The sequence below is a fragment of the Cyprinodon tularosa genome, unplaced genomic scaffold, assembly GCF_016077235.1.
Source record: "Cyprinodon tularosa strain WSP-4 unplaced genomic scaffold, ASM1607723v1 ctg73, whole genome shotgun sequence".
NCBI lineage: Eukaryota > Metazoa > Chordata > Actinopteri > Cyprinodontiformes > Cyprinodontidae > Cyprinodon > Cyprinodon tularosa.
Genome location: NW_024039485.1, coordinates 2,062,890 through 2,090,681, shown reverse-complemented (window position 1 = coordinate 2,090,681; position 27,792 = coordinate 2,062,890). Strand labels below are relative to the sequence as shown.

Sequence of the window (27,792 nt, the reverse complement as noted above, 5' to 3'; positions counted from 1 at the left end):
ATTATGTCATTTAAAAAAGACGTAACTTTTATTAGTTGCAGGGTTTTATAGGAGACTCAAGTTCCTCCTCTTATTTAGATTTTAGTTTTTTATTTAGACATTCCAAACATTATAAACTCACTTCACACTAAAGCAGTGTAGAGAAGAAGCCAAGTATCTCCTTTATGAGTTGCCAAATCTGTTGATTTTATCTTCTTTATCAAAACCGTTTTGCTTTTACAGAAGATTTGGCTCCTCTGCCAACATTTCTAGCAAAGCTTTATGCATGTTATGCTAACCAGTAGATGTACCGTGTCATGAAGATTTATTATATCCCATGAGCTTTACACATTTTTTCACCCTAGCATCACAAACTTTCTATCTTGTTGGAAGTTTTTGTGATAAACCAACATAACTTTACAGAACTGTTAAAGAAGAAATTTGCTGCATTATTCTGCAATCATTTTTTTATTTACCTTACACAGCCATCGCTTTCCTTCCTAAATGAAAATATCCACTGACTGATGGACTGACTTTATTAGGCTATTGGTTGCACTGGATTTTATTTAGAGGTATTAAATTAAAGACGATGTGTAAAAACAGAACAGATTTCCTGAAATAAAGGTTAGAGGCAGTCAGTTCTTGGCAAATTCCCCCTATTGATTCTCTAACATACACGTGTAGTTGTGATATTCTGTGCAAAACCAAGAAATCTTATTCCAAAAGTTCCCTTTTAGTAGAAAATAGGACTTTTCTTTATGTTTTGTATGTGTTTGTGTTGCTTTTAGATGACCCAGACCCAGAGGGACAGGGATTCTGCCAGGCTGGTTTCAGTGTGGATTTCACCAAGGTAAAACCTGCAGGATCGATCACATGTTTTCAGCAGTACAATGTCTTAGAATATCATATTTAAGAGCTTTAGACATTTATGGACCCTTGGAAGATGAGGCACCGATCCTCCCTGGAGAAACCAAAGTGACCTATCGCCTTTAACACAAGTGACGTGCATGCATTCTTTCACTGTAAAATAAGTCTGAACCCTGACCTCTGCCTCATGGTCCAACTTTACCCTTCCATACAGGAAGCTCTCATTCTCTGTAGGATGTCAACAGGCATGACAGCAGAAAATGTTTGCCAAAAAGTGCAACTTCTCTAGTTGCACAAGGTGTCGGATGTAGGAGTTTGCCCTGAAATCGAAGGATTGACGGTTCAAGCCCCGGCTCTGACTTTCAGTGTTGTTGTGTCCTTTGGCAAGACACTTCACCTGCATTGTCTACTGATGGTGGTCAGAGGGCCTGGTGGCGCCAGTGTATGGCAGCCTTGCTTCTGTCAGTGAGCCCCAGGGCAGCTGTGGCTACAATTTAGCTTGCCACCATCAGTGTGTAATGACTGTAGTGTAAAGCGCTTTGGTCAAGTTTCCTGACTTGAAAAAGCGCTATATAAGTACAGACTATTTACCAAAGATGAACAAATCTGTCTATATGTTTCTGTTAAAGGACTAACAATTTTCTTTTTATTACAGGAGGGGAGACTAGTCCTAGGAGGACCTGGAAGCTTCTACTGGCAAGGTGAATAAATCAGCAGTGTTCAAATGATGGATGAAGTTAGGTATGAGGTCAAACAGTGGAGCCCAAATATGCACCTTGGTCCAATGGCTTACCATTTTCTCTCTGCTCCCCTTTTCCCGCTTTTTCCTCCCTTGTTACTTTACGTAATGCCTCACGCTGACTGCAGTCAAACAGGAAGTGGGTGTTTAGGTGCAGTAATGAGCTGATCGGGGGTTAAATGGAGTGTGGAGGAGCTGCCCTCTACTAAGAGAGGGAGCCTGAAAAGTTTCAGAGTAAGGGAATAAAACTGGTGAAGAGTGGACAGCCAGAAGAGAAAGCAGTAGGGAGGGGATATCACTGTTGCAGTGAGGGGCAAAGTGCTGCTTCACAGAGGAAGATGAGAAGTTAGGGAGGATTTAGAAATTCAGACAGAGGAGGAAAGATGGGGGTGGCTTGCAGGACATGCAGGGCTGGCCAAAGCAGAGGGATTCAGTGTCTCAATTGGTGTTGCTGGAGTGCGATGCAGTGAAGCTGTTCAAGTGAAGCTAACCTCCTCCAGCTCCAGGTGTTTAAAACTTTGTGGAAATAAATATGTTAGAAATAGAGCACCTTGCTAATGAACCTGGAGCCCATATTGATTTTTTGGACAAATTTCTTTGTTTGCTCCTTTGTCATCAAATCTCCAACTTTCCTGCAAATTCTTTTGAACTAGCGATGCCCAACTCTTAGATTTGTAGCCTGATTTAAAGAGATTCTAAAGCTCCAACTTATTCATACCAATTTAGTCATCTCTATCAGATAAACCACAAACAGAATAATTTTAACTGGAAATTTAACACAAAACAGCAACAGGTTACAGTGCTTACTCTATCCCTGTTATTTAATATTTAAATATAAACAAAGAAGCAAATGACCGAAATATAACCATTCAGTTGAGTTTATTTATAAAGAGTGTAAATTCATCTTTATAGTGTAAAGTCATCTTAATGCACATTCTGAGACAATTCAATCACATCATTCAGTCAGATTGGTTAAAATTTTTCCTTCTTAGGAAAACCCGATGGTTTCATCGATCACTGACTTTGCAGGACACGCTCCTGCTGCATGAACATGTGGTGACAGAAGACTTTCACTTGATCACTTTATGAGTTTATAAGATTATAAGCTCAACCCTATTATGTATAATCATCTTTGCAAAGAGAAAAAATTTGTTTAAGAGAAACATTGTGATGTTTATTTTTTTTGTTTTTTTTTTACTCTTCCTTTGCTAATGAATGTGTTTGAGTTTTAATATGGGAAACGTTAATATGCAGCTGACAGCTATTGCGGAATGGGGTCAGCAGAACCCCTTAATCGGGTCGAGTGCAGTTAAAAACCAGTGTCTATGAGCAGATGTGTCACACATTCTTATGTTTGTTTGTTTTTCTCCTACAAGTAAACTTTGTGTGTTTCTGTGTGTGAAATATAACCATTCAATTGAGCTTATTTATATAGTGTAAATTAAGGTGTCATCTTAAGGCACATTCTGAGACAATTCAGTCAGATCATCCAGCCAGATTGGTTAAAAGTTTTCCTTCTTAGGAAAACCCGATGGTTTCATCGATTATTGACTTCGCAGGACACGCTCCTACTGCATGAACATGTGGTGACAGAAGACTTTCACTTGACCACTTTATGAGCTTATAACATTTTTACATGTTTTGCAAATAACACAAGCTTGTGGTATAATACAGAAAAAAAATTTTATCGTCAGGGTTTGAATCAACATATCACAATTTTGTGGATCTGGTTTCACAATTTTTTTTTTCTTTTGCTGCTAAGATTTTATATATATAATAACTGTAAAGTGCCTTGAGATGACTTGTGTTGTGAATTGGCGCTATATAAATAAATTGAATTGAATATATATATATATATATATATATATATATATATATATATATATATATATATATATATATATATATATATATATATATATATATATATATGTTAGGGCTGCAACTAATGATTATTTTGCAAATCAAATAATCTGTTGACTATTATTATTTTATTAATCAATTAATAATTGGACAGCAAAATGTTCCTTAAGAAACTTTTTACATAATTAAAATTGGTGAAACTAAAACTTTTTCACTTAAGGACTTCTGGATAGAGCATATAGACAGACGAAAATGCTTTTTTATCTTGAATGCAAAATGATTACATATATTTTTACAATTTTGGCATAATTACTATTCTAAGTGGGTTTCTCTATCAGCTAAAGGCATGTTTTACGGTCTCTATACTCCAGTAAACGATTAATCAATTATTAAATTAGTTGATGATTATTTCATAATTGATTAATCCGATTAATGGTGACAACCCGAATATAAATATTAATACTTACTTAAATTTAGTATTTTTTAAGTATGAAATTTGCAAAACATATATATATATATATATAGGCCTATGTATAGATAAAGTAAGTGTGTTTTTGAAGGAAGAACTATTCTTTACATATGTCACCACTTAAAGATAAATTACTATTAAAAGCCCAAAATAAATACAGTACTTTAAATGTTGAGTGTATGTACACATCTGACCTGATGTATACTATCAGTGCTGCTGCCACATGTTGAATAATACATGCTTCAGCATAGGAGACCCACATTACGCATGCAACATAAAAAGCCTAATGGATCGTTCTGTGTCTGCAGCACTGCAGGCAGGCTGCCTCCAGTTAAAACACTTCCTACAAATGTTTATAAAAGCACTCAGCCTGGATTTTTATGGCCTCTAATATACACCGATTGTCTTTAGCCTTCAGCCTGATTCATCATAAAAAGAGACTTTTATATACAACCTTGTTATTACCAGGTGTGAAGAACACCTCAAATCAGCAGCAGTGACTCATGTATCTGTGTTAACAGTTGATCCCATTAATCAGTGGGAGGTTTAATATTGACTGGATGTGTTAGGCTGAGAGATAAACTCCGCGCATGGTGGGAGAGGAGCTGGTGGGAGGGTTAAGGGGGCACATTTTCCTTCCCGTCAGCACGCTCACACACAACGGAGGATTTATGGAAGGTTGAGGGCAACCATAGATAAAATCATCTGTTTCTTTAACCTGTTGTTCAACAGCAGAGGAAGGATGTTGTTTGAGTCCATACACCTATTATGTATAATTCTCTTTGCAATGGGAAGATTTGTGTTTAAAAGAAACATTGTTCTGTTTAGTCTTTTTGTTTTTTTTACTCTTGCTTTACTAATGAATGTGTTTGAGTCTTAATATGTGAAATGTTAATATGTAGCTGACAGCTATGGCAGAATTGGGGACAGCAGAAACCCTCTAATCGGGTCGAGTGCAGTTAAAAACCAGTGTCTATGAGCAGATGTGTCACACATTCTTCTGTTTGTTTGTTTTTCTCCTACAAGTAAACTTTGTGAGTGTTTCTGTGTGTGCGAGTGCAGGTCAGGTGATGACAGCAGGGATCGCAGAGATACTCAATGGCTACTCTTTAAAGGCAATCCTGAGACGAGTTCCAGGGGAGAAACAAACCGGAGCTGCAGACGACACAAATGACGACAGCTACCTCGGTAACACTCAGGAACAATCTCCTCTCTTCTCGCACTCACGCTAAACTTAATGAAAATCGGTCTGATTATCAGGATCTAATGCAGCAGCACCAAAACCGTTATGTCTACATTAAATCCTACCTTGTGTTTTATTTTAGGCTACTCTGTGGCTGTGGGAGAGTTTACAGGAGACTCGGAGCAGGGTGAGTCAACTTATCATAACTAGAAGAAAATCAGTTTAAGAAATAGATTAGATTAGATTAGATTAGATGAGCTTTATTGATCTCACAGCGGAGAAATTCACTCATCACATATTGGCATAGTAATAAAAGAAGGTGCAAACAAGGAGGAAAAAGGTGCATTGAGAAGAATAAACAATATATATATGTACAGTATATCCAGGTATATACAGTATATCAAGATAAATAAGGATTAAGGTAAAAGTGTACATGTATCGCACACAATGAAAAACAAAATAAAAATAAGAAATAAAACATACAGTATGAATCAATCTTTTATATCTCATACTTAATCTTAAACTTTGATCAGAGTTTCCAGGGATTTCTTATTAGTAAATCATGTTTTTTTTAAAACTATTATTTACTCTTTAAGAAGGGCAACAAAGTGTCACACTCTGTCACATCTCAGTGACCTCTTGGAGTAAACTGAAAATCAATCATCACTGGGTCTTGAAACAGGATAATGATCAATAAACATGTGGCCACATCCTTAGAGAACTGGTTGAAGAGATACAAAATCAGCCATCCTCCATGACCTAGACCTAGATCCTGTAGAGAACATCTGAGATGAGCTGACGAGCAGAGAGCAAAAGAGAGAAGACAGAATTGATGATCTAGAGAGATATGCAAGGAAAAGAACAGTCCCTCCTTCTTTATCTTCGAATTTAGTGACATTTTAAAGGAGAGAGCTGTTTATGCAAGGATGTTTTACAAACTATTAACTTCAGACCATCCAATAAATGTCAAAAGATCTGTTTTTTTATACTTTTACAGATTTTTTTTTTAACAAAGAATGACATTAATGGAGATTGTAGAGCCATCCACAGAGAGATGTTTAATTCAGTTGTGGATAAGGAGTTGACAATGGCGTCTTCACTCGGAGGCAGTAACAAGGCCTGTCCCAAGCCATCTAGGTCATGACCTAGGAGGAAGACGACTGTAGGAACCACTGATAAGGGGATTTCCTGTCCACCATTCTGACTGATTAGAATGATTGTTGGCAGACTTCACACACCTCTTCAGGTCAAGAGCCGGCCCTGGACCTCGTCTGGACGTGATGAAAAATGGAAAGCATAGATATACAGCAACACAACAAAAATAACAAAAATATCTTGGCAGAAGAGTTCCTCTGAAATACAGAGTCTTTCTTTCAGGCGGCCTTTCTACATGGAAAATGTTCTAGTATTGCATAAAAGTTGAAGTGAAAGGTTACCTGGTTCACATCCTACCAAGACATATATGATAGCTGCATGTTTGCCTCTTTCCAGGAGAGCAAACACTAAAACCCAGAATGGTTTGTTGGTGGAATTTTATAAAGATTTACCAACATTTAAAGAGGAACTCTGGTATTTTAATGCTTACAATAAAAAACTCCTTGACTGAAAATTGTTTCTGAACTGCTTAGAAACCCTGAAAGTAAAAAGTTTATATATGCTTGAAATAACAGTCATTCATTTGTTTGATATAGATTTTATAATAGACTAACAATAAGAAGTAGAAAAGGCTAAAATGGAAGAAGAAAGCACCAGACTGAAATAATTAATCAGATTAATTGTGATGAATCATTTATTGAGATAATTTTCATCTAATTTAATGACAAGAGGTGTATATGTATTCTAAAATGTGCTACTAGCTAAGATAATAATCCATCTGCAGAAATTAAGGCAGAACTAAAAATCTAGACATTATATTAAAAATGAAGTCTCTTTGTTTGAAGGTTTTTAAAGGGCTATAGTGTAGCATTACATTTTTAGTGTTGAGGTTATTGCAAGATTTTTATTGTTTCAGCTGCTAGTAAGGCAGCAACTTAGCCTTTAGGACAGTTAAGTTGAGCTTAACTTGACTGAAATTTAAATGCATGGTAGGTTTGCAGTGCTCTACGTTTTTTAGATGATGATTGAATTTCTCTTTTAGATGTTTAAAGTTTAGGATTTTTGCATTGAACCTCATTGCATCTTAATTCATTTGTTTTGTTTTGTTCCTTTGTCTTTATGGTGTTTTTTCTTTAAAATTGTTTTCTTACTAACACAAAGGTGAACACCTTTTGGTTGGCTTGCACAAACTTATGAAATTTAAGAGTGGGACTGAATACATATACATGATATATTTAAAACTTTCTTTGTAAAGCAGTTTTTAAATAATATAAGTTTCTTTTTTTGCCCTTTCTGCAAATGGTAATATGTTTTTTGTTTGTACTTTTAAAGTTTTTAGTTGCAAAGGGGTCATTAGAAAAATTGCTAGCATGTGAGTGCTTTTCCAAGGCTCTGTACTTAATGTGAAAATTGCTTTACTTTCGTTCTTTGAAACATATTCATCTTAGATTTAAAGTTATGAACGTTATTTCTTTGCTCCAGTTCAAATACAATGAACAAGGAATTTCAGCACGAAAGCAGCTCTTTTCTTTATTAAAGACAAAACAGGCAGAGCACCACAATCATTATATTTTTCACACAATTTATAGCTTCGTCTTCAAAGAAAGACACCACACAGTCTGTCACACTTATATAAAACCAACCCCCCCTTTCCCAGCATCTTTACCATTCAGTGGAAACTCTGGGTTACAATTCTGTGTTTGCATGCCCTCATACCAACCCTGAAAAACCCCTGAACACCCTCAGGCACAACATATGTCACGGAGTCTTAAAGTAAGACTAAAGAGGCAACACATGCTCACTGATGCACTATGTTGTGGTTCAAAACTCCTTGTGGTCATGTTCTTTAAACCAGTGTCAGACTGGAGAACTGGTTGTAACTGAGAGTTCTAAGCAAAGATGAAGCAGGGAATTAGTTTGGTGGTGAAGTCTGCTGAGCCACAAGGCAGGAAGTGGGGACTCTATCTGCTCTCTCTGGGTGGGACCCTCTGATCATCCTCATAAGTTCACAAGGCTATACTCATCAATCACCGCTAGAGCAGAGTGAGAGTCCCCATCAGCAGGGTTTGACTTTATAATGAGTGTGAGGGAGGTGCTTCAGATAACTGCTTTATTGGGATTTTTTCATGTCTGTCCATCTGTTTCTCACAATATAAAATCTTTGTTTTCCTAGAGCTGATAGCCGGAGTCCCAAGAGGAGCACACAGCTTTGGATATGTAAGTACGGGAAGCAAAATGTCTTTCACAAAAGGGTTCAAATATTAAAATACTTTTATAAATGAGATGCTTTTCAGCTGGAGAATGTCAAACTGCTATTTTACACCTAATCGCTAATTCCTGACAGGTAATTTACCTTGTTCACTAGAGGTAATTCAGAACATCAAAAAGCAAGTTTTCCATTTGAAGTGATGCATCTGTAAACAGTTATTTTAAAATATATCCATCTATTCCAACCTTAAGTAATAGGTAAGGCAAAATATCTTATTTCTATTAGGGGAGAAAAGCACCAGCAAAGAAAAAACTCCATTCAACTTTTCTTTCATTTTTTTTTTTTTTTTTTTTTTTTACCTCCGTTAGGGAACTATTTACTCGTAAAGTGTTCAGATCAATCTGTTTAAACTATTTAACCCTTTTAATTGTTCTGCAGGAAAAACAAAGGCAAATACATATAAATTATATAAAAGATATGGTAAAAAGTCAATGTCTATCAGTTATTCAGTTTAAAAAGTGGAACCTATATAATATATTTAGTCATTTCATGTAGAGGGGTTTATTTTATGCTCTTCATATTGATCTTTGTAGCTTACAACGAATGAAAACCTACAATTATGCATCCCAAAAAACATTATATAGAACATATAATAAAAAAGAAAATATTTCAGTACAAAAATGTAGGCCTAATAAAAATGTTCTCATGCATCATGACTGTGCACGTGCATAGCATAGCATGGATGAGTTCGGTATCAATCTTTGCAGCTGTGTTTAAAGTAGCCAAGGTTGTTTTAATGGAGCCTTATGCCTCTGCATTGCTGCTATTGGTGTCTCTCCTCCTCCTTCATAATACTCTATAGACTGTCTATGTGGGTTATCTGTTGTTTACTGCCCAAACAAGCACAAGAGGCTTCAGTATTCTGCCTTTCCACATTTCCCTCAGAATATTAGACTTTTAAATGCAACACTTCACTTTGATCTGAAAAGAGAACTTTGGACCACAAAGCAACACTCTCGTCATTTTCTTCTTTGATCAGTTGAGAGGCTTTGAGGGTTGCTGGACTGTGGCCTGGTTGGATGAATGGGATGTTTTAGCACTTGACCTCTGTGGTGTCTCTTGGAGGTCTGACTCCGGTGGCAGTCAACATGTTATGAATCCCTCCCAAGCCTTTGAATCCAACAATAACTGCAGTTACCCATGATGCATCTGCTCACTTTCCCACCATACCTTTTTCTTCCCCCTAGAGATGCATTGGATATAAAACTCTAGATGGGATCTTTAGCAATGACCAGTTGTGACTTACCCTTCTCAGTTGTCTGCTGGACAGACGTAAAGTCAGCACTCTTCGCTATGCTGTCTAGGTAATACATAACTAAAACTTAACATTTCTCAGAAAATAAGACTTTTTTAATTGGCTTTATGTAATAATTTAATATAGTGATAAATTTAATTTTGGGTTTTCAGTTGCTTTAAACAATAATCATTCTAATTAAAAGATTAGCTGCTTCAATTGAAGTATTCTCTTTTGCCACAAATCTGTTTGAGTTTTAATTTAATGAGAAAAAAAATACTTTTTTCATGACATTATGATGTATTGAGATCGTCTTGTTTGTGAAGATTGCTTTAAAATAGGTGTAGTCGGAGTTGATAAACCTACAGTGCTTCTTGAACATTGCCCTTATGCAAGAATATTTTAGTATTCTCGTCATAAATTTGTTGTACTTTTTGTCCTACCAGAACTTTTAAGTAGGTGACTCGTCAGATTCAACAAACAATCGTCACTTAACTAAATGATCGTAAATGTGCTTTGTGCAACATAAAATGCTTTACATGAGTTCAAGATCAACTAACATGACAACGTTGTGCTAAATCTCCTTTTAATTCACAGACACCCGTGTACTGTGCATCCCACTCTCACAACATATAAACATATATAAAATGTTGATGAAAAAACTCCTAATTTAATGAAGTCGGACAAACCCAAACTAAAATATTCAGCGTTTAATGTAAAAACACAGAACCAAGGAGTGAAATGAACGAAAGTCTTACTATTAGGGGAGTTTCACTGAACTTTCTTTCCATTTTCTGTTCCAGATGTTATTTCAATATTAGCTTGATCTCTGTTCTTTCTTTTGACGACTTCGATGACAACTTCCTTTGATACCAAAATGCCATCTGCGGGTGTAGTGACAGATTCTGTCATCAGCAAATAAAAATGTCATTTATAATTTCTGAGTTGCATAAAATATAATAATGGAACCCTAATAAAATGGACAGTTGCCTCTAAGTAACAGCAAATATAGTAATTGAATGAAAAACTAGGTTTGGATAACAGCTCACTTAATGTGCAAGACTCCTATAGGTCAAGTCTGGAACACTCGTAAAATTCGTTGGTACCGAAGAGAAGATTAGAAATAGGAGAAATTGGGTGAATCTTTCACTTCTACGAATAATTTGAGAACAAATTTGTTCGAACAGTTCTTGCACAAGGCCCATTGACTGTATATTGTATGTCATATTGGCCTTTGGGCAAATGGAGTTTGGTACAAATTACTGATAGTTGGAACATCTTTTAATTGTTTTGATAAGTATTATCCCACACATTAATTTGTTTTCAAATAAATACAGTCCTGAGCATTAATCTGTGCATTATAAAGGTCTACAACTGCTCTACATCTTCAGCTGTCTTTTCTTATGGGAACTTGTCTCCAGGGCTAACTGTGTCAATCCCCCTTAATGACACACAGCTTCCGCTTTATTTGGAGGGCACTGACCCCACCTAACCCTACTAACCCTTTTCTACACACACAACCCCTTAACCTGCAGTGTAACCACAGTACTCACCACAAACAGAATGCCAGAATGATCTGTCCCGTGCAAATGTTTCTGTCTGAGCATCACAGCTGTGAGTGAGCAGGTAAGGCATAGAGGCTTGGTTCTGGAACAGCTGTCAGGCCTGATTAGGTTTCTTCTGTGACCAATCCAACAACTGAGACCAAAGGAAAGTAAATTTTCTAGCTATTGATCCAGTGTTTGTGTTTACACATGACCGTCTGTCCGTAAATTTCTGTAAGTCTACCCTTCTTTACTCCGTCTCTCAGAGATCAGTGATTGAGTTAACATGCATCCTCTTGCACATGTGTGTGTGCGTGGAGCTGTGTGTGTAGCCGCTGGCTGTCTCCATGTGGTTGTTATTTTAGTTCTTATGAAGGAATTCTTTGCCTCCCCTTTCTGTCTTTCCCTGCAACTGGGGTTAGGATGGGGGAAGGAGAGAGAGATTGGGGGGGGGACTCCATCAAGACAGGCTGAGCGGGAAGAAGAAAGTTTTAGTTTAATAGAAACTGTTTTATTACTTTTTCTTTAATTAATGTTTGCCATATGTTTATTATGATCCATTCTGATGTGCAACAACAGCAAAGTCTGCTGATTATATACCAACTCCCTAGAACATATGAAAAGGCTTCACAAGACAAGTTGGTCCGATTAATTAAGACTAAATATACATCAGATCAGTTAGATCTGATGTATATTTAGTCGATGAAAGATTTTCATCCTTATTAAAAAATATCACAAAGATCTGCTTAGGCTGATATTTGACAGGCCATTTTCTTGTTCATATCTGCATATTGATTATATAATAGTCCAGTTTGATGCACTCTAGATACCCTTACTGTCCCCACTTTCACATATATTCTTAAGTGACAAAGATGCCAAAGCTCGCAGGGGTTGGTGGTGACATTGTGTCATGATACAGAAAGAAAAGACAATGATTAGCCACATCGTCGACACAATTTTCAGTTATAGCATCCACGTGTTATGCTCCCATATCATACAGATATCATACAGATTAAAATTCTGCCACATCCAGTCCAGCTTCACACATTTTAGTTATAACACAATACAGACAAACTGCTTTGCCGCAATCCCTTATCCAACAGCAAGACTAATGCATTCGCACTGTGTTTTCTGTTTTAGGTGGCAATGATCAACTCCACCAATCTCACCTTCATCCATAACTTTACAGGGGAACAGGTAGCATCATCATCTGATACCCAGACTTAGTATTTGTGTTCTATAATGGAGCTAGTGATGGTTTGGGTGAAAAGCTGAACTGTTCCTCCCTGGTCTATCCCTCAGATGGCGTCTTATTTTGGTTACTCAGTGGCTGTCACTGATTTGAATGGAGACGAGTAAGTAAATAATCATTTAACTATCTGAAACATAGCTAACTTCTGTGCCATCGTTCCCTCTGCTCATTAAAACATGTACTATGAACCCATCCAGCACGGATGATATCCTGGTTGGAGCACCGCTCTACATGGAAAGAGAGATGGAGAGCAAACCCATAGAGGTGGGAAGGGTGTACCTCTACCTGCAACTTGCTCCGCTCATCTTTTCTCAACCCATTGTGCTTAGTGGTACCTACACTTTTGGACGTTTTGGGACGGCTATAGCACCACTGGGAGACATTAACCAGGATGGATATAATGGTAAGCTGAAAATATGCAAAATTAAAATGAAAGAAACCAGATGCATTTTGTTTTTAAAGATAGAAGAAGTTTTTATGTGCTGATGAACAACTGCTGCCGTCTTAATAACAAACACCATTTTTTTCTGTGATCTTTTGTCTGTCGGCCGGTTAAATAGCTAACTGAGGAAATCCTGTCAGGCTCCTTAAAGCCCTTCAGCAAATCAGGAAGTGTGGCGATGAAAGATTTTGCGTGTGTGAACCTGGCTTCATCGTTTGACAATCCTAGTGAGGGCACATGCTGTGTGTGTTGGGGCTATTTTTACCTCCCCAGATGTGGCTTCAGATAGAGTCATCTGGGATTTTTTTTTTGTGCTGCAGCCCAGAGTTCATTCCTCTCGGATGTGTTTGTTTTATTCTCACGTTAATTAGACAATGACTGACACGCACAAAGCCTGGAGCCCAAATGCCTCACTAAGCTCAAACCTGTGGACCGCATTATTAAAGATGAATGAGGGAATCCACATCTGGTCCTTCTTTGACATCAATCCTCCTGATTTATTTTTAATTTACTCTTAGGCAGCATGTGTTAAAGTGCACACCGGCCCTTTAAATCCCATTAACTAGCAGATCAATAACCAAGGGATCAATAGTGACGCTTTTCCTGGCTACAATCATAAATCACATCTGCTGTCTGACATTGGGTGACACTGTAAGGATTTCTGGGAAACAGTTCAAATATGTACAGGATTTTATTGTTCACGATTATGAAATTAAGCTGATAGATTATTGATGTGGGTTTTCTGGGAATGTTTGTACTTTCTAGAGTAAAACTGCTGTGTTCCTATAGAGGGCTTTAAAAAAGGGCTTATTTTCAAATTTTGCCATATTGCAACTACTAACTTTAATTGGTTTAATCCAACTTTTATGTTATATTATGACACAAATAACTTAAGTTTAAAGCCAGCGGTTAATTTTTTTAGATAAACATATAAAACATGTTGCGTGCATATGTTATGAGCCTCTTTTAGCCGGATATCCTTTACTTAAATCCCTGAGAAGTACGTAGAGTCCATCCATGTTTTAATGTTTAGAGAGCACCAGTGGTCAAACAGATTACCACAACTGCAGAAATCTACAGTACAGGTAAAATAATCTATAAACAGATTTTCTAATAATTGCCATGCTATCCACAAATCTGACCTAATGGAAGATTAATGAGTAGACCGTCATTGTGTGTGCTCAATTCTAGCTTCCTCTAGTCACTGCTGGTGTGTTTCTGGGTAAGACACTTGGGCTACCAATCTGCATATTGGTGTATCTATGTGTTTTAAGTATTTTGAGTGGTTAGTATCCACCTGTGTAAATCAACTCCATTACACCACATATGTTTACCTTCCAGCTGAACATTAACTCCAACCATACAGCCACAAGTGAAGTAGTTTGGTCAACATCATTGTTGGGCAATTCCAGTTTCTTAGGGCCGGTACCCTGCAACCTTTAGATGTGAGTTGGGTTTAACACACCTTAATCAAGTAATTAGATTCTTGAGGGGACTCTGGAGGAACTGACTGCATACTGAGGAGGTATTTGATTCAGATATGTTAGACCAAGGATGGATCTAATAGTTGCAGGATACCGACCGCTGGGAACTGGAATTGCACACCCCTGGTCTAGATGGAAGCATAGATTTATGTTAGACCTAGAGTTGTATCAGGTCGCTGCCGCCAGGCGCCGCCGTGATGTTAACCAAATAGAACAATTAGAATAACACTTAGAAATTAGAACATTTCATCCAGTTTAACTGATCTGAAGCTGTTTGCAAAGAGGAATTTTGAAAAAAAGAATTCTCTGGATGTGCACTAAAGACATGCTGCAGAAGACTTGTTTCTTTAGCTGATGTCTGAGGGGAGTCTACAGAACAGATTTACTTTATGAGACGTGACATTTGTGACATTGATCTTCTTCCATCTCCCGCAGCAACCCCAACATTCTTCTTAAAAACAGAACCATACCCGTCCTGTGTCACATTTTATGATTCTTTTCCCCAAGTCTCAGCTGGTAAGCCCTTACAATTTAGCTAATTTGATTTGCCATGTGGCTCCCCTTGTTTATAATTTTCATCTAACAACACCGGCTTTTCCTCTCACCATTGGGTACAGTGAATCAGCTTTTTAGTCTGTAAGACTTCCCAAAGTTCCAGTTTCATCACAGTGGGTGTTCTTCTGGATGCCTGCGCTGTGTGGGACGCTGTTGAGCAATACCAATGAGTGACTTTTGCATTATTTGAAGACTTTTTTTTTAAAGGAGCTTATTATTTTTGCACATCTATTCAATTATGTACACATAGGCTCACGCAGACATACAGGCTCACAGGCACACATGGATACACATAGGTTCATTTATACACTTGCATACACACATGGTTGCATTTATACTCTTTCTACCCCACAATCTGCTTCATGTGGAACCAGTTGTTTAGGCTGGGAGAGAGGGGGTCCAGAGACAAACAGGATGTCTAGAGGGATTTTGGACAGTTACAGTACTGATGGGTATTTAAATGAAGGACAGTGCAAGGCACTGGAGAATCAAGTTTAGAATATATACCAACATCTGCCTACATTGTTTAAAAAAATGTTTTTTTTTTATACGAAACAGGTGCTTTTTTGTTATAGTCACTTTCAAGACAATAAGCCATTTTCCTTACCTTTGATGTTTTAGCCATAAAGCATAAAAGACCCTGAATGTAGGCTTGGGTCCAAATTAGATATTGAAAAGCCTTTATTGACTGTGAGCTCTAATTTACATTTAAATTAGAACGTGCAACTGTGAGTTGTAAAGTCTTTGATTTTCCTGGTTGAAAAACGTTATGTATTTCTACAACATTCCTTTATTGGCTCGTAATGTAAAAGGTCTAGAAAAGTTAAATAAATATTTAGGGCAAGATGAATACATGAGTCCAGATTAGCGGTCATGTTCTCCCATTTTATACTCATAATTTCATTTCAAACCTGTAAACAAAACATCTTATTGTACTTAGCTTCAGAGCTGATGTGAAAGTTTACCTGTCTGAGATGTTATTTTGGTATGTTCTAATGAATTATAGAGAGAAAATGTCATGGCAAATAGTTAAGTATGTGTTAAATTTTGTTTTAATTTAATTTTATTTTCTGAAGTCAGCTTATTTCAATTTACTGCAATTGTACCTCTCTTTGAACTGCCTGACCTTAGTATTTCTATTAAAACATTGAATATAGGGGGAAGACAGCATGAGTAAATTCAGCAGACAGCTTGCACATGCTGATTCCATTCATTAATGAAGAAAGTCTTTCAAAAAACACCTGGCTGACTGTCATTAATAAAGTGTTTCAGAAAGCTGAGCTTAGTTTTGCCAGCCAGGCCTTGGTGTAATTACTACCAGAAATGTTCAATCATGAAATCACTTAAGTAAAAACAATCTGACAACGTGAAGTAGGCCAAAGGATCTCAAAACGCTACATGCTGTAAAATGTCTCAATCCACAGAAGTTCAAGAACAGATGGAGAAACTGCATCATTGAAATTTACCAGTCTGGAAACTGTTGCAAAGTCATTGGTACGGTTTTGTGACTCATGTGAGCCATAGTGAGGGCCATCATTCAATAATGGAGAAAGGTTTTAGCTGCTCTCCCACACCTATTCAAAGAGTGCATCGATGAGGGATGAAGGCTAGCCTGACGTAGTCCGACTCAATTCTAGTCAGAATATGAGTCTGATACTGCTCCATAGAGCTGTGATTATGGGGCGTGTTTCGAACGAACCAGGAAAAAAAATGCCTCTGCACTCAATTGGATAGATCTACAACCAATAAGAGCAACGGAGTGCGTGATGTATGTTAAGCGAGGCATAGTTGTTGTCCACAAAAATCAAAGCGTGCAGTTTCACGCCTAGAATAAGAAGATGAGACTTGATCGCGTTTCTCTGTTCCTCTTTTAAAATTAATTTGCTATCAATATCTTCTAGAACAGACCTAATAGCAGAATCTACTCACCCAAACTCTCCAGCGGCAGCCATTATTGTTGTCACCCAAGCGCGCTTTGGTCACGTGGTTGATTACGTTACTCTTGATCATCTGTCCATCATCGTATAAAGCCCGCCCTGACAATTTGATTGGATCGCCTGACAGTGGGCGATAATACTCGCGCTACTATGGAGCAGAGCCAGACCGAACTTCCCCGAACTCAAACCTTGTGGGCGGGACTAAGTTCGGACTGGCACCCAGGCTAGATGAAGGTGGCCTCAGAACCCAAAGCATCATCTAAAATACTGCAGACTGTCTTTGCTGCAGTTAATATAAGTGTAATCTGACATCTAAAGGTGTATGTAATTATTTGCTCCTTCAGGACTCTAACATCTAACTATAATGAATAGAACAATTAACTCTGTCTACACCCTTGGGTTTTATAAAATAATCCAACATGAACTAACAAGTCCAACATCATCTGAGAGAAGAACATGTAGGTGAGCGTGGCTTTTTCAAAGTCTGGACTCTAATCCCATTGACATGTTGTGGCATGACCTTAAACAGTTCAGTTGTGCTAGAAAACTGTCCACTGGGACGATAAGACAAAATTAATCCAAAACGATGTGAAATACTAGCAATTGTAGTTATAGGCTTAATACAGAACCAATTGTTCATAGTAGGGGCACAGGGCAAATATTTTTCAACGATTATGTAATTATATTCCCCATAGCACACTTTAAATTACAGGAAAGTTCTTTAAATTACACACAGGAGAATAAAAAACTGATTATTTGTAAAGGTTTGAGCCAATTATGCTCTGATTTAGGAATAATCACCTAAGAAATCCTACACACTAGACAAGCACTCTTCTAAAGAGTAGACATATTATAAACAGAAGACTTTACCAGAGAAATGAAAGAAAATTTACTTGTAGATGCCAAAAATGTTCAAGTTTCAAAGAATGTAAATTCCAGTATCTGTCAGATAAAAAGCCAGTTAAGCAGCAGCAGTCTCTGGTCTTGAAAACAAGATTTGCCTTTGCCAGAGTGTTGGGAAGACAAAGGTATGCAGAGCATGAACTGAAGCAAAAATCATCTGTAGAACATGTGTGGGTATTATTATCTGCAAAGCATGCATGGCTTATAGTGGCAAGGGGTGACCAGTGCCTTTTAATGGTTTCAGAAGAAACAGTAGAGTGAGTTCTATAGTGAACGGCATACAGAGAGAGCTCGGATTGAGCCAAATACAGAACACTTCGCTGAAAGCTGCGTCACAGAGCGAGCTGACCCAAAACATACTGTGGGCTTTGAAGGTTAAGAAGCATGAATAGATCAGCAGGTTGAGTTGCAGTCCAAAGATCCAGAAACTAAGAACAGCTGAAGACATTTGAAATAAAAGCCTTGCACACCTTCAAAAAGAGAGAAATAGATTTTGTTTATATTTGTGGTTTTGGCTAGTTCTTACTGACTCAAAACAAAGCTTTCAAGATGAGTATTTAATTTTTGAACCTTAAAATATTTTTCTAAACCCATCTGTCAAATTAATAGCAAACATCTTAAGAATCCATTAGATATAATTTTCCACAATGCATTCTAAATTTAGATGGTTTACTTTAAGGCCATATCAGTTTAACTGTTTGTTTAAAAACTTACAGGAATGTCTCAGCGTCTGAAAATGTCAAGTTCATGTTGTAAACTAAACTGTTTCAGCAATGACAAAAGATTTTCTCAGACTGCACAAAGCGGTCTTGTTAACTGCATGTTCAAAAAGTATTCAATCCCATACCTCTTTAATTATTATTTATTCATAAAGCACTTTTAAAATAAAAAAGGTAATCAAATTGCTGTATAAAAAAATGAAAACAAGGATACAATTAAAATAGACCAGCGAAATACAGACAAGCTAAAATAGTGATTAAGAGTTAAAGAACTGTTAAAAGTACTTAAATGATTAATAGATGAAAGTAATTAAAACAGAAGAAAAATAGAGTCAAGCTCTCAGGATGTACAAAATGCCTCAGCAAACAGGTTTGTTTTAAGAACTCTGAAAGAGAGGAGGCCTGCTGGACATCCAAAGGCAAAGTATTTCACTGTGGTGCTTCCACCCCTTACATTAATTCCTGTTTTCTTATGTTACAATAACCACGTTTAATATTTATAATTTAGCTTATGTGCAATGCTGTAAGCACTAGGCCACCACTCCCATGTTTCACCATTGGGATGGTATCTTCAAGGTGAAGTGTAGCACTATTTGTCATGTAATGTGTCATGCAATTCTGTCATGCAATGCCTGTTTTCCTCTCCACTGTTACAACGAGCATGCTTCATGTGAGGGATTGCTGATGAGTCAATGAGTCGATGCAATCTGCTGGTTTTCCTTAAATTGAAAACTTTAAACCAATATGACTGTATGATCTGGTTGAATTATCTCTGTACAGGGTCTTGAGCAGTGTTGGGCACGTTACTTTGAAAAAGTAATTAGTTATAGTTACTAGTTACTTCTCCCAAAAAGTAACTGAGTTACTAACTGAGTTACTCCACAATAAAAGTAACTAGTTACTAGTAAAAGTAACTATTGCGTTACTTTTGCGTTTCTCGCCCCCGTAAACCTCACCACCCAGCCCCCACCTTCTCGCCGTGTGTTTCCAAAGCCAGCTGAATAGAGAGGACGACAAAGACAAGAACCTGCAGACAGTTTAGCATTTATTGCAACTCAACGTAAATGACATCAGGGGGAACGCGATGTGAAGTTTTATAACAGGACATTCAGATCTGGTGAGTATATGAAATTAATAACTGGGGATGTCTAATTCTGAAATCCTGTGTGTTTGGGTTGTTATAGATACTGCAACATCTATCTATCTATCTATCTATCTATCTATCTATCTATCTATCTATCTATCTATCTATCTAGATGTATACTCTGTGTGTGACATAAAATATGGATCTCCATCCCTGCCACAAAGGCCATCAAATAATGTTTAAAATAAAAAATACAGTAGGTTGAGAAGGCAGAGCATCCATCCATCCATCCATCCATCCATCCATCCATCCATCCATCCAGATTTCTCCCTTTCTCCATATAGGCTATCATTTCTGGCTGTTGTCAGGTTCATTTGATCGTTCACGCTCTCCATACTTCTCCTGTGGCGCGAGCACAGAGCGACTGTTGCGCGCCTTTAGCGAGCATGCGCGTTTCCTGTCGCTTGCGCGGTGACTCGTGCCGCCTGCGCTGTGTGGAGATGCAGAGGAAACCGTTATGTGATGGGGAAACGCAGCTCTACGTAACACCGGTATTTCCATGTGGAAAACGCTGTTTTGCTGCTGGAGTCATCCTCACTCTCCATCTCTCTGTGTGTGCTGTACGTTAACACCCGCCAGCAGAAACACCCACCTATTCAACTGACAGACGGAATCTCATCCTCCCCTCTCTCATGACAAGGCGCGCACCTCTGGATGACCTAAAATAAATCTTTAATATCTCTTAAACAAAAGTAGCACAAACAATATTTTTTTCTGCACAAATCTGCACTAACGTTGCACTAACCATTCAGTCTATTTGCAGAGTTTTTTGACGTGGGTGGGGTGTCAGCTTCACGCAGCTGCGCACGAGTCCTATCATGAAAAAAGGTTCATTGCGCGACCTAAGTAACGCGCAGTAACGGGGTGCCTGCAATGGTAACTGCGTTATAGTTACAGTCAAAGTAATTAGTTAGATTACTCGTTACTAAAACAAGGTAACGGCGTTAGTAACGCCGTTACTTTCAACGCCGTTAGTCCCATCACTGGTCTTGAGTGAATTGAATTTAAAGCTGCTTTCTTGTTTGACATGTTTGCACTAAGGTCAGATTTGTGGATTGTATGAATTCATGTTTTCTTGACAGATTTGGCTTCCTGAGCTTTGGATCTCTGCAGCTTGTATAGAGGGAGCTTTTTTTTGTTCATGGATGTTCTCTAACAAAAAGATTTTTACTAAGTCAGCTGTATTTAAACAGAATAAATTGTGCACAGATGGATTTTACTCTTTAGGTGACTTTATAAGTAGGTTATCTGCACTGAATTTTATAAGGGCTTTTGAGGTTAAGTGGGATGAATATTCAAGGCTTTTCCAAGTATCGTTTTGGAAGATTTATTTTAAAAAACTTTATTCTTTCTATTTCCACATATTACCTTCCCATGTTTAGATATGAAAGGTCAACAAAAAAGGGTGAATCTAGAAATGAGTTGAAAAAAATAAACATTTGGTGAAGTAACTAAGACTTAGACTTAGACTTAGACTTAGACTTCTTTATTTGTCATTTTGTATGCACAGGGTGCATACAGAACGAAATTGCGTTACATACAGCTTATGAACGTTGCATTGATATTTCACAATGGCACGAGTTATAGAAAAATACAAAAAGTGCAGCAGTGGTCAAAGTGTGAACAGTGCAGAGGATAAGAGACAGTGTGCAAGTTGCAGTGGTTCAGTGCAAAATGGCATTTGTGCAAAAAATGCGTTATTGAAAAATACAATGAGATGAACAATTTAAAGGGCTAAAAGTTAAAAGTTCAGCAGCATTTGATGCCCGATAATGTGCAATAGGTGCAGAGTTCGGATTGTGGATCAAAGGTTCAACAGTCTGATGGCAGTGGGGAAGAAGCTGTTGCACAACCTGGTGGATCTGCAGCGGATGCTGCGGAACCTCTTTCCAGAGGGCAGCAGGGAGAACAGTCCATGGTGGGGGTGTGAGGGGTCTTTGATGATATTACGGGCTCGGGACACACAGCGCTGTGATGAAATGTCCTTAATGGAGGGAAGAGGAGCCCCAATGATTCCTTCCGCTGTCCTCACCACCCTCCTCACATTCTTCCAGTCAGAAGCTCTGCAGCCTCCACACCACAGAGAGAGACAGCTGGTCAGAACGCTCTCTATGGTGCTTCTGTAGAAGGTTGTGAGGATGGGCGGGGGCAGCCATTCCAAAGTTTAAAAGGTCAAACTTTTTTTCTTTTCTTTTTTCTTTTCCTCCAACCTGAATTTCTTTTCATTGCTTCTTGTCTCAGAGGGCCTCTTAACCGCACTGATGTCTAAAACATACGTGTTTGTGTGTCACCCCTTAGACGTGGCGGTGGGCTGTCCATTCGGAGGTGAGGACCACGGAGGCAGGGTGTTGATCTTTAACGGTAACAGAGATGTGTCCACTAAGGGCCTGATGCTGAGCCAGGAGTTGCGAGCAGCCAGGAAGGCCGGCGGCAGCTTGCCTGGATACGGCTTCACTCTTAGAGGAGGCCAAGACCTGGACAGCAACGAATACCCTGGTAAACTTTCAACAATTCCATTCCTCTACTTAGATCCCTTTGTTATAATTAACATTCCTTATAAAAATATATATAAAGTTCAAATCTTTCCTTGTTTAATCCTGACCTCCACATTTCCTAGACCCTGCCATGTCCATGATTCCTTCCTTCTATCTGCTAAAGTCATCAAAAGGGGGGTACAGGGATGTTTGCCATAAGCGGCCGCCGCATCCATTCTCTAGGGATTGACAGTACTCAAAAAGTAGAGAAAACAAGACTTATAATAATATATTATCCGCATGTTCTGTCTGCCAGACATACCTCTGTGTATAGCCCTTACTTAAACGGGGTGCAAGAGAAGCAGAATGCAGAAAATCCCTGCTTGCTCTACCACCCACATTTTACCTTCTCAAATATGTGAAAAAATTACACTCAATTTACAAAACAAACTAAGAACCGGGTTATTTCTGAAGCTGTATTCATCTGTGAGTTGTAAACTCACAATAAAAGGTCTCTGAAACAAAGCAGGTCTGTATAAATCTGTTTTACTACATTATTTTCCACCTAATTTGAAGCCATTCTTCTCTCAGCATTACTTTGGCTGTGTGAGTCCCCAATTTAGGCTGAAATGAAGAATTTGTTTAGTTTTTCCCCTTTTCCTTTTTTTGCCCCCCACTCTCCTTCCTCCTCTTCGTTCTTTTTCGTCTATGAAAACAGATTTCTTCACTCCACAAACAGGATATTGGGGGAAAATACACACACGCAGGAGTACACACAGGCTCACAAGAGCTTTGAGCGTGCGCCAGGCACCATGTCTTGGTCAGACCTGCACAGGCTCACTGCAAATCAGAAATAAAAACACTGTGATAAATATACAAAAAATTATTACAGGTTCAATCCTATGCCGATTGGGAGAGGGAAGCAGGTCACAAAAACAGGGATGGTGGAGCTTTGGGCCAACACACACACACACACACACACACACACGCACACATGCTCTGCATTCACCATCTGTCATTACATCTAGTTAACGGAAGTGCGACATGTGCGCTGATCTCATGTCGTTTGCAGGCGAGTAAAGTCACACGTTCAAAGGAGCGAGGGATGTTTGATCAGCATCACAAGGGGCCAGCACAGGCGTCTGGGAGGCCTGCAGGAGCCACCATATGCACACAGCAACATTAAATGTCATTAGTTTGGTGCAGAAGCAGAGGGAGGTTGATGACTAAGCTCAACTTTCAGCTTTTGTGGAATATGAATCTTAGCATTACTGTAAATTATGCATTTGCCTTGGAACTTGGAAAAAAGTATACTGATTAATGTTCAGCCCTTATTATAAGCAGAGATAAGCAGTTATACAGCATTGTTGATTTGGTGCAATGAGGCTGGTGAGGTGAGTGTTGCAGAGGATACTGCATTTTTAGTTTGGGTAACAGCTAATGGTTGAAATCAATCAGTGTTTCACCTGAGAGGAACAACAGTTTTAACAAAGAGAACAGATGCTGAGTAAATCCGTTCAGTGGCAGTTTGACCGACTTTTGGCGCCAAAGCATCATTCAACTGGCAAATTGGCTGCAAAATTATTCACAGTATTTACACTTTTTCACTTTTTTTAAAGGCACACTGATAAAACATTTGTTTGTTTTATTTAGATTTCATGTAATAGACCAAGACAACTCTGAAAAGTGTGTCCTGCATGTGTCCCTCTGACACTTTCTACAAGCACCTTTAGCCTTAAACTCCTAAAGTGCCTGTGATCAGTTCAGCCTGTAGGGGAAAGTAAGTCTTACGTTTTTTCTTCTTGGATTACTCATTTTTTTTTATATCCATCAATCTTCCCTGCAGAGGATAAACATTTATGTCATGTTTTGTGGTGGAGACAATTTATTTTTTAAGGCATTCTTTCAGCACTCAGCTGGTAAGACACAATTAAAGTCCACATCTGTTGCATCTTGTAGATTTTACCTGAGCTGTGGATATAAGTCTGTAGCTTCTCTAGACTAAAGAACTGGCTGCTTCTTGGATTAATGGTAGGTTTGTAGTTGTGCAATACTTTGTCATTTTCAGATGATGAATTGAGCACAGATCCATTAGATGCTTAAGACTTTGGATAATAAGTATATTGAAAACTACCTCTGTTTTAAACATTTACAACATGTTTATTGACCCCTATTGTGCTAATTGGTCTAAATGAGGCTAAATGATTTATACAGAGATTTAATCACACAGCAGAAGACTCTGCTGACTTAATTACATGGCCTCTAGAAGCAACTGTTATGCAGTAAGTAGTATAAATTGTCATTTACTTTTTTAGTTATAAATTTTTCTGAAGCCAAAGGGAAACACTTTTTTATGTTCTTCATTTTTAACACTTAGCTTTAACTTTAGTGCAATAATACAGTATTATAACATGTTTTCTCAATTACGATATATACTGTAGCTTTCCAAACTAAACATCCTAAACTAAACTAGCAATATAATCCCCCCTATATGGATTGTATTCTGCTCTTAAAAATCCTTCCACAAATTATTTGAAAAGTTCCCAAATCCTTTTCTTGCATCCAAGAATAAAGAAATCATTAATTTCTAACTTTTAACCACTAAGTGCCATCGACCCTTGGCCTTCGCTCTTCAAAGCCAGCCTCCCTGCAGCCAAACAGGCAGTTGCAGCTGACATTCAGTGACAGTTTGGCAGTCTGTCTAAACTCTGGATGGGAGATGTGTTTTTTCTCAGCCCAGGACACACTAACAGCTAGGGAAGTCAAGTTACCCAGGCTGTTCCTACACCTATCAGCTCTCTATCAGTCAATATGTTCTAAGAAGCCAAAAAAACAACAGAATTTGGCAGTTTTGTTGTGTGCCAAGAACTAGGATTTATACTACAAGGAAACACTGGATTCACGTTGATTTAGTTTTTCAATCATCCATATGCTCACTTACGCTCCCGGACACACTTAACCTCAGAATCAGACTCAGGTCATGCAGCTTTACATGAGCAAACATAGTTAGATTAGGCAGCAAACACATCGTCAAACTTACATAGTTGTGGCAGGAATGAAGCTATATGGTTTCAGGAATAAAACAGTGCAATGAAGTGGGGAATTTGGACTGTTAGGTGGTCTTCCTCAACCGTTCTGCTAAAAATACACCTTAGCTTTGACGACTTTTACAGATTGTGGTTTGATGGCAGCCTTTCCATCTTTTCTCGTGTGATTCCTCCCTACGTCCTCCCCTACTTTTCACTCCCCTTTTTTTCTTAACCTACACGAAAACAATTCAGACACAACTTCAGGTTCCTGATGCCCCTACTGGGGGATTTTTAAAACTACTCTAACTACTGTAGGGACAGCCAAGATTTTTTTTTCTCAGGTTTTAAGAATATGTGTTTGGCAAAACATAAGTCCCAGTCTAATTCTTTGCATTCAGTAAAATAGCATTATTTATAATCAGGAATACACGGTCTATATTGGTTTATTGATTGTGAAGCACCAAACTTAATATCAAACACTAACACTACAAAATGTCCATTACATTTATTACATTTTATCTGATTCAACGTTTGCCCCTACAGTCTTGAGTTAGCTTTAATCTGTCTCCTGCATTCATTCTTAATTTCAAACTGGGAAGTTTGGATACTCATTAGTTTTGATAAGACATTTGAATGTTTTACTTGTTTGAGTGTGATTCCAGAAATGTGTGTGCTCTCTACACCCTGAACTACCTTGCCAAAAAATGAATAACATTTTTCACACAAATTCAAACATTTTTTTCTCTGTATTAGCACCCCTCATTCACATGCAAGAAAAAAAAAGGAAAATAATGACAATCCGAAGCTATTTAAATGTTTTTGAACCAGATTCTGGAATGGGGAGTTTGAGAAACTTTGCAGAACATACGCTCATGTTGCAAATGCATGCTTTGTCTTTCCATTCAAAAACATTAGATCAGTAGTTCAGCTTTGCATAGACTGTCTCTCTTTGGCCTTATTCAGTTTCCTCTAAACTTTAGATCTAAGCTTTGATATTAGTGATTGAGAGGAAATTTTAAACAGCATCAAAAGTAAAAACAGGCAAAAAAGAGGATAGTGTTATCTTAAGAAAACTCTGATATTAGTGTTTTCTTATTTGCTGCCCTCCTACAAGAATTGTCTATAATGACATAATATGGCAAATTATATAAGAGTATATGAAAAGAGGTTTGGGCCATAACCAAATTTCTCTAAGTATGCAAAGAGATATCCCAACTCTTTCTCTATGTCAAGTGTGATAACCACACTGTGGTATCACACCGGATGTGAGAGAGTAAATCATCAAAAGAGCCTGACAAATCCTGGAGCCTCCCCGTGTGCTTCTATCCTCCACATGTCACGGTCAGAATTCTGCCATTGATAGTCCTTTTAAAAATGTTAACATAGTTAACAATAATATCATCACCACCTGCTGGTACAGCATAGGTATCAGGACTTACCTGAATGGAATCCCAAAGACAGTGAGCTGTAGACTTACTGAAATAGAGCGGAAAAATGATCAGTTTAAAAGGGTATCTGAACTGCAGCATTAAATTGTGAGACTAAATTGGAATCTGTGAGATTAGGATCAATGATATTATGTGAAGTGGCTATAATACAGATTTACAAATCGTGCACATGACAATAGTCTAAGAAAAGAAATTATCATGCAAAACATTTCATTACGCCTGTGGAAGGAGCTGACATAAAGTTACCAAAAACAAGTATGGCAAGCCTAGTTAATTAGGGCATTTCTGATCATCTTAAAAAGTCTCCATTAAAACTCTGTTAACTGTTCCTTGCTCAAACACACACACACACATTCATAGAACAATATCCTACTTACGGAGGAACATAGTGCACTCAAGGGGGAAAAGGACAGGGCCTGAATGTTTAATGTTGTGGTTTCAGGGGGACCAAGTGACTGCTGCCAAAGGCAGAAACAGATGTGTCTCTCTTAGATTCAATTAGTCTTGTTCCTCTTAAATGCATAAAGGGAAAAAGTCAAAGCATTTGGCAAGCATGGTCTGCAAGAGTGCATTTAAACATTTGTTGCCATCCTTTTGAGGAGCTTTGTAATTAGGTTTTATCTTAAGGGGGCACAGAATTAAACAGCAGAATCACAAATATGCAGCTTGCATTTCTTTATAAAGACAGATCTATAGAAGACGTTGTTTGGTAATGGAAATTTCAGCTGATTTTTCCTGAGCATCATAAAGTCGCAGTGTCTGTCAGGATCACACAGCTTAACTTCCTGTTACATCTGGCAAGAATGGCTTGTATCTATTAAGGCTCTCTTTTCTAGTTTCACATTGTTTTAATCAGATTTTGTGTATTTGAGTAAGTGTGTGTGTGAGTGTGTCTGGCTTCCATTGGTATGTGTCCCCTGACCACAGCCAATAAATACCCTCTCTATTTTAAACTTTGAGAGCCTGTTAAAATCATGTGTTCATCACAAAGCCCATGAAAACAAATAAAATCGCACCATGATGAGATCTGGTGCTGCTTACAGTTTAGACCTCGCTGCTCGGGCTGTTGGGTAATGTTGTTGTTTAGCAATCTGTGATTGGAGTGACAGGAAGTTGGGCCCCTGGAATGCTTCATTTGGTCCCTGTCTCGCAATGATTCATAT

At 38.1% G+C, this 27,792-nt stretch overlaps 1 protein-coding gene across 1 annotated transcript in view; it reads left to right on the top strand.

Moving 5' to 3' along the window:
• Window positions 1-27,792, top strand: part of itga8 (integrin, alpha 8) — a 59,670-nt gene that overhangs the window by 5,998 nt on the left and 25,880 nt on the right. The window contains exons 5-13 of the mRNA XM_038269528.1: window positions 768-829; window positions 1,502-1,547; window positions 4,980-5,105; window positions 5,243-5,287; window positions 8,369-8,412; window positions 12,383-12,439; window positions 12,545-12,597; window positions 12,692-12,897; window positions 21,977-22,174. Coding sequence (XP_038125456.1) covers window positions 768-829; window positions 1,502-1,547; window positions 4,980-5,105; window positions 5,243-5,287; window positions 8,369-8,412; window positions 12,383-12,439; window positions 12,545-12,597; window positions 12,692-12,897; window positions 21,977-22,174 — 837 coding nt within the window. The remainder of the gene's footprint in view (window positions 1-767; window positions 830-1,501; window positions 1,548-4,979; window positions 5,106-5,242; window positions 5,288-8,368; window positions 8,413-12,382; window positions 12,440-12,544; window positions 12,598-12,691; window positions 12,898-21,976; window positions 22,175-27,792) is intronic.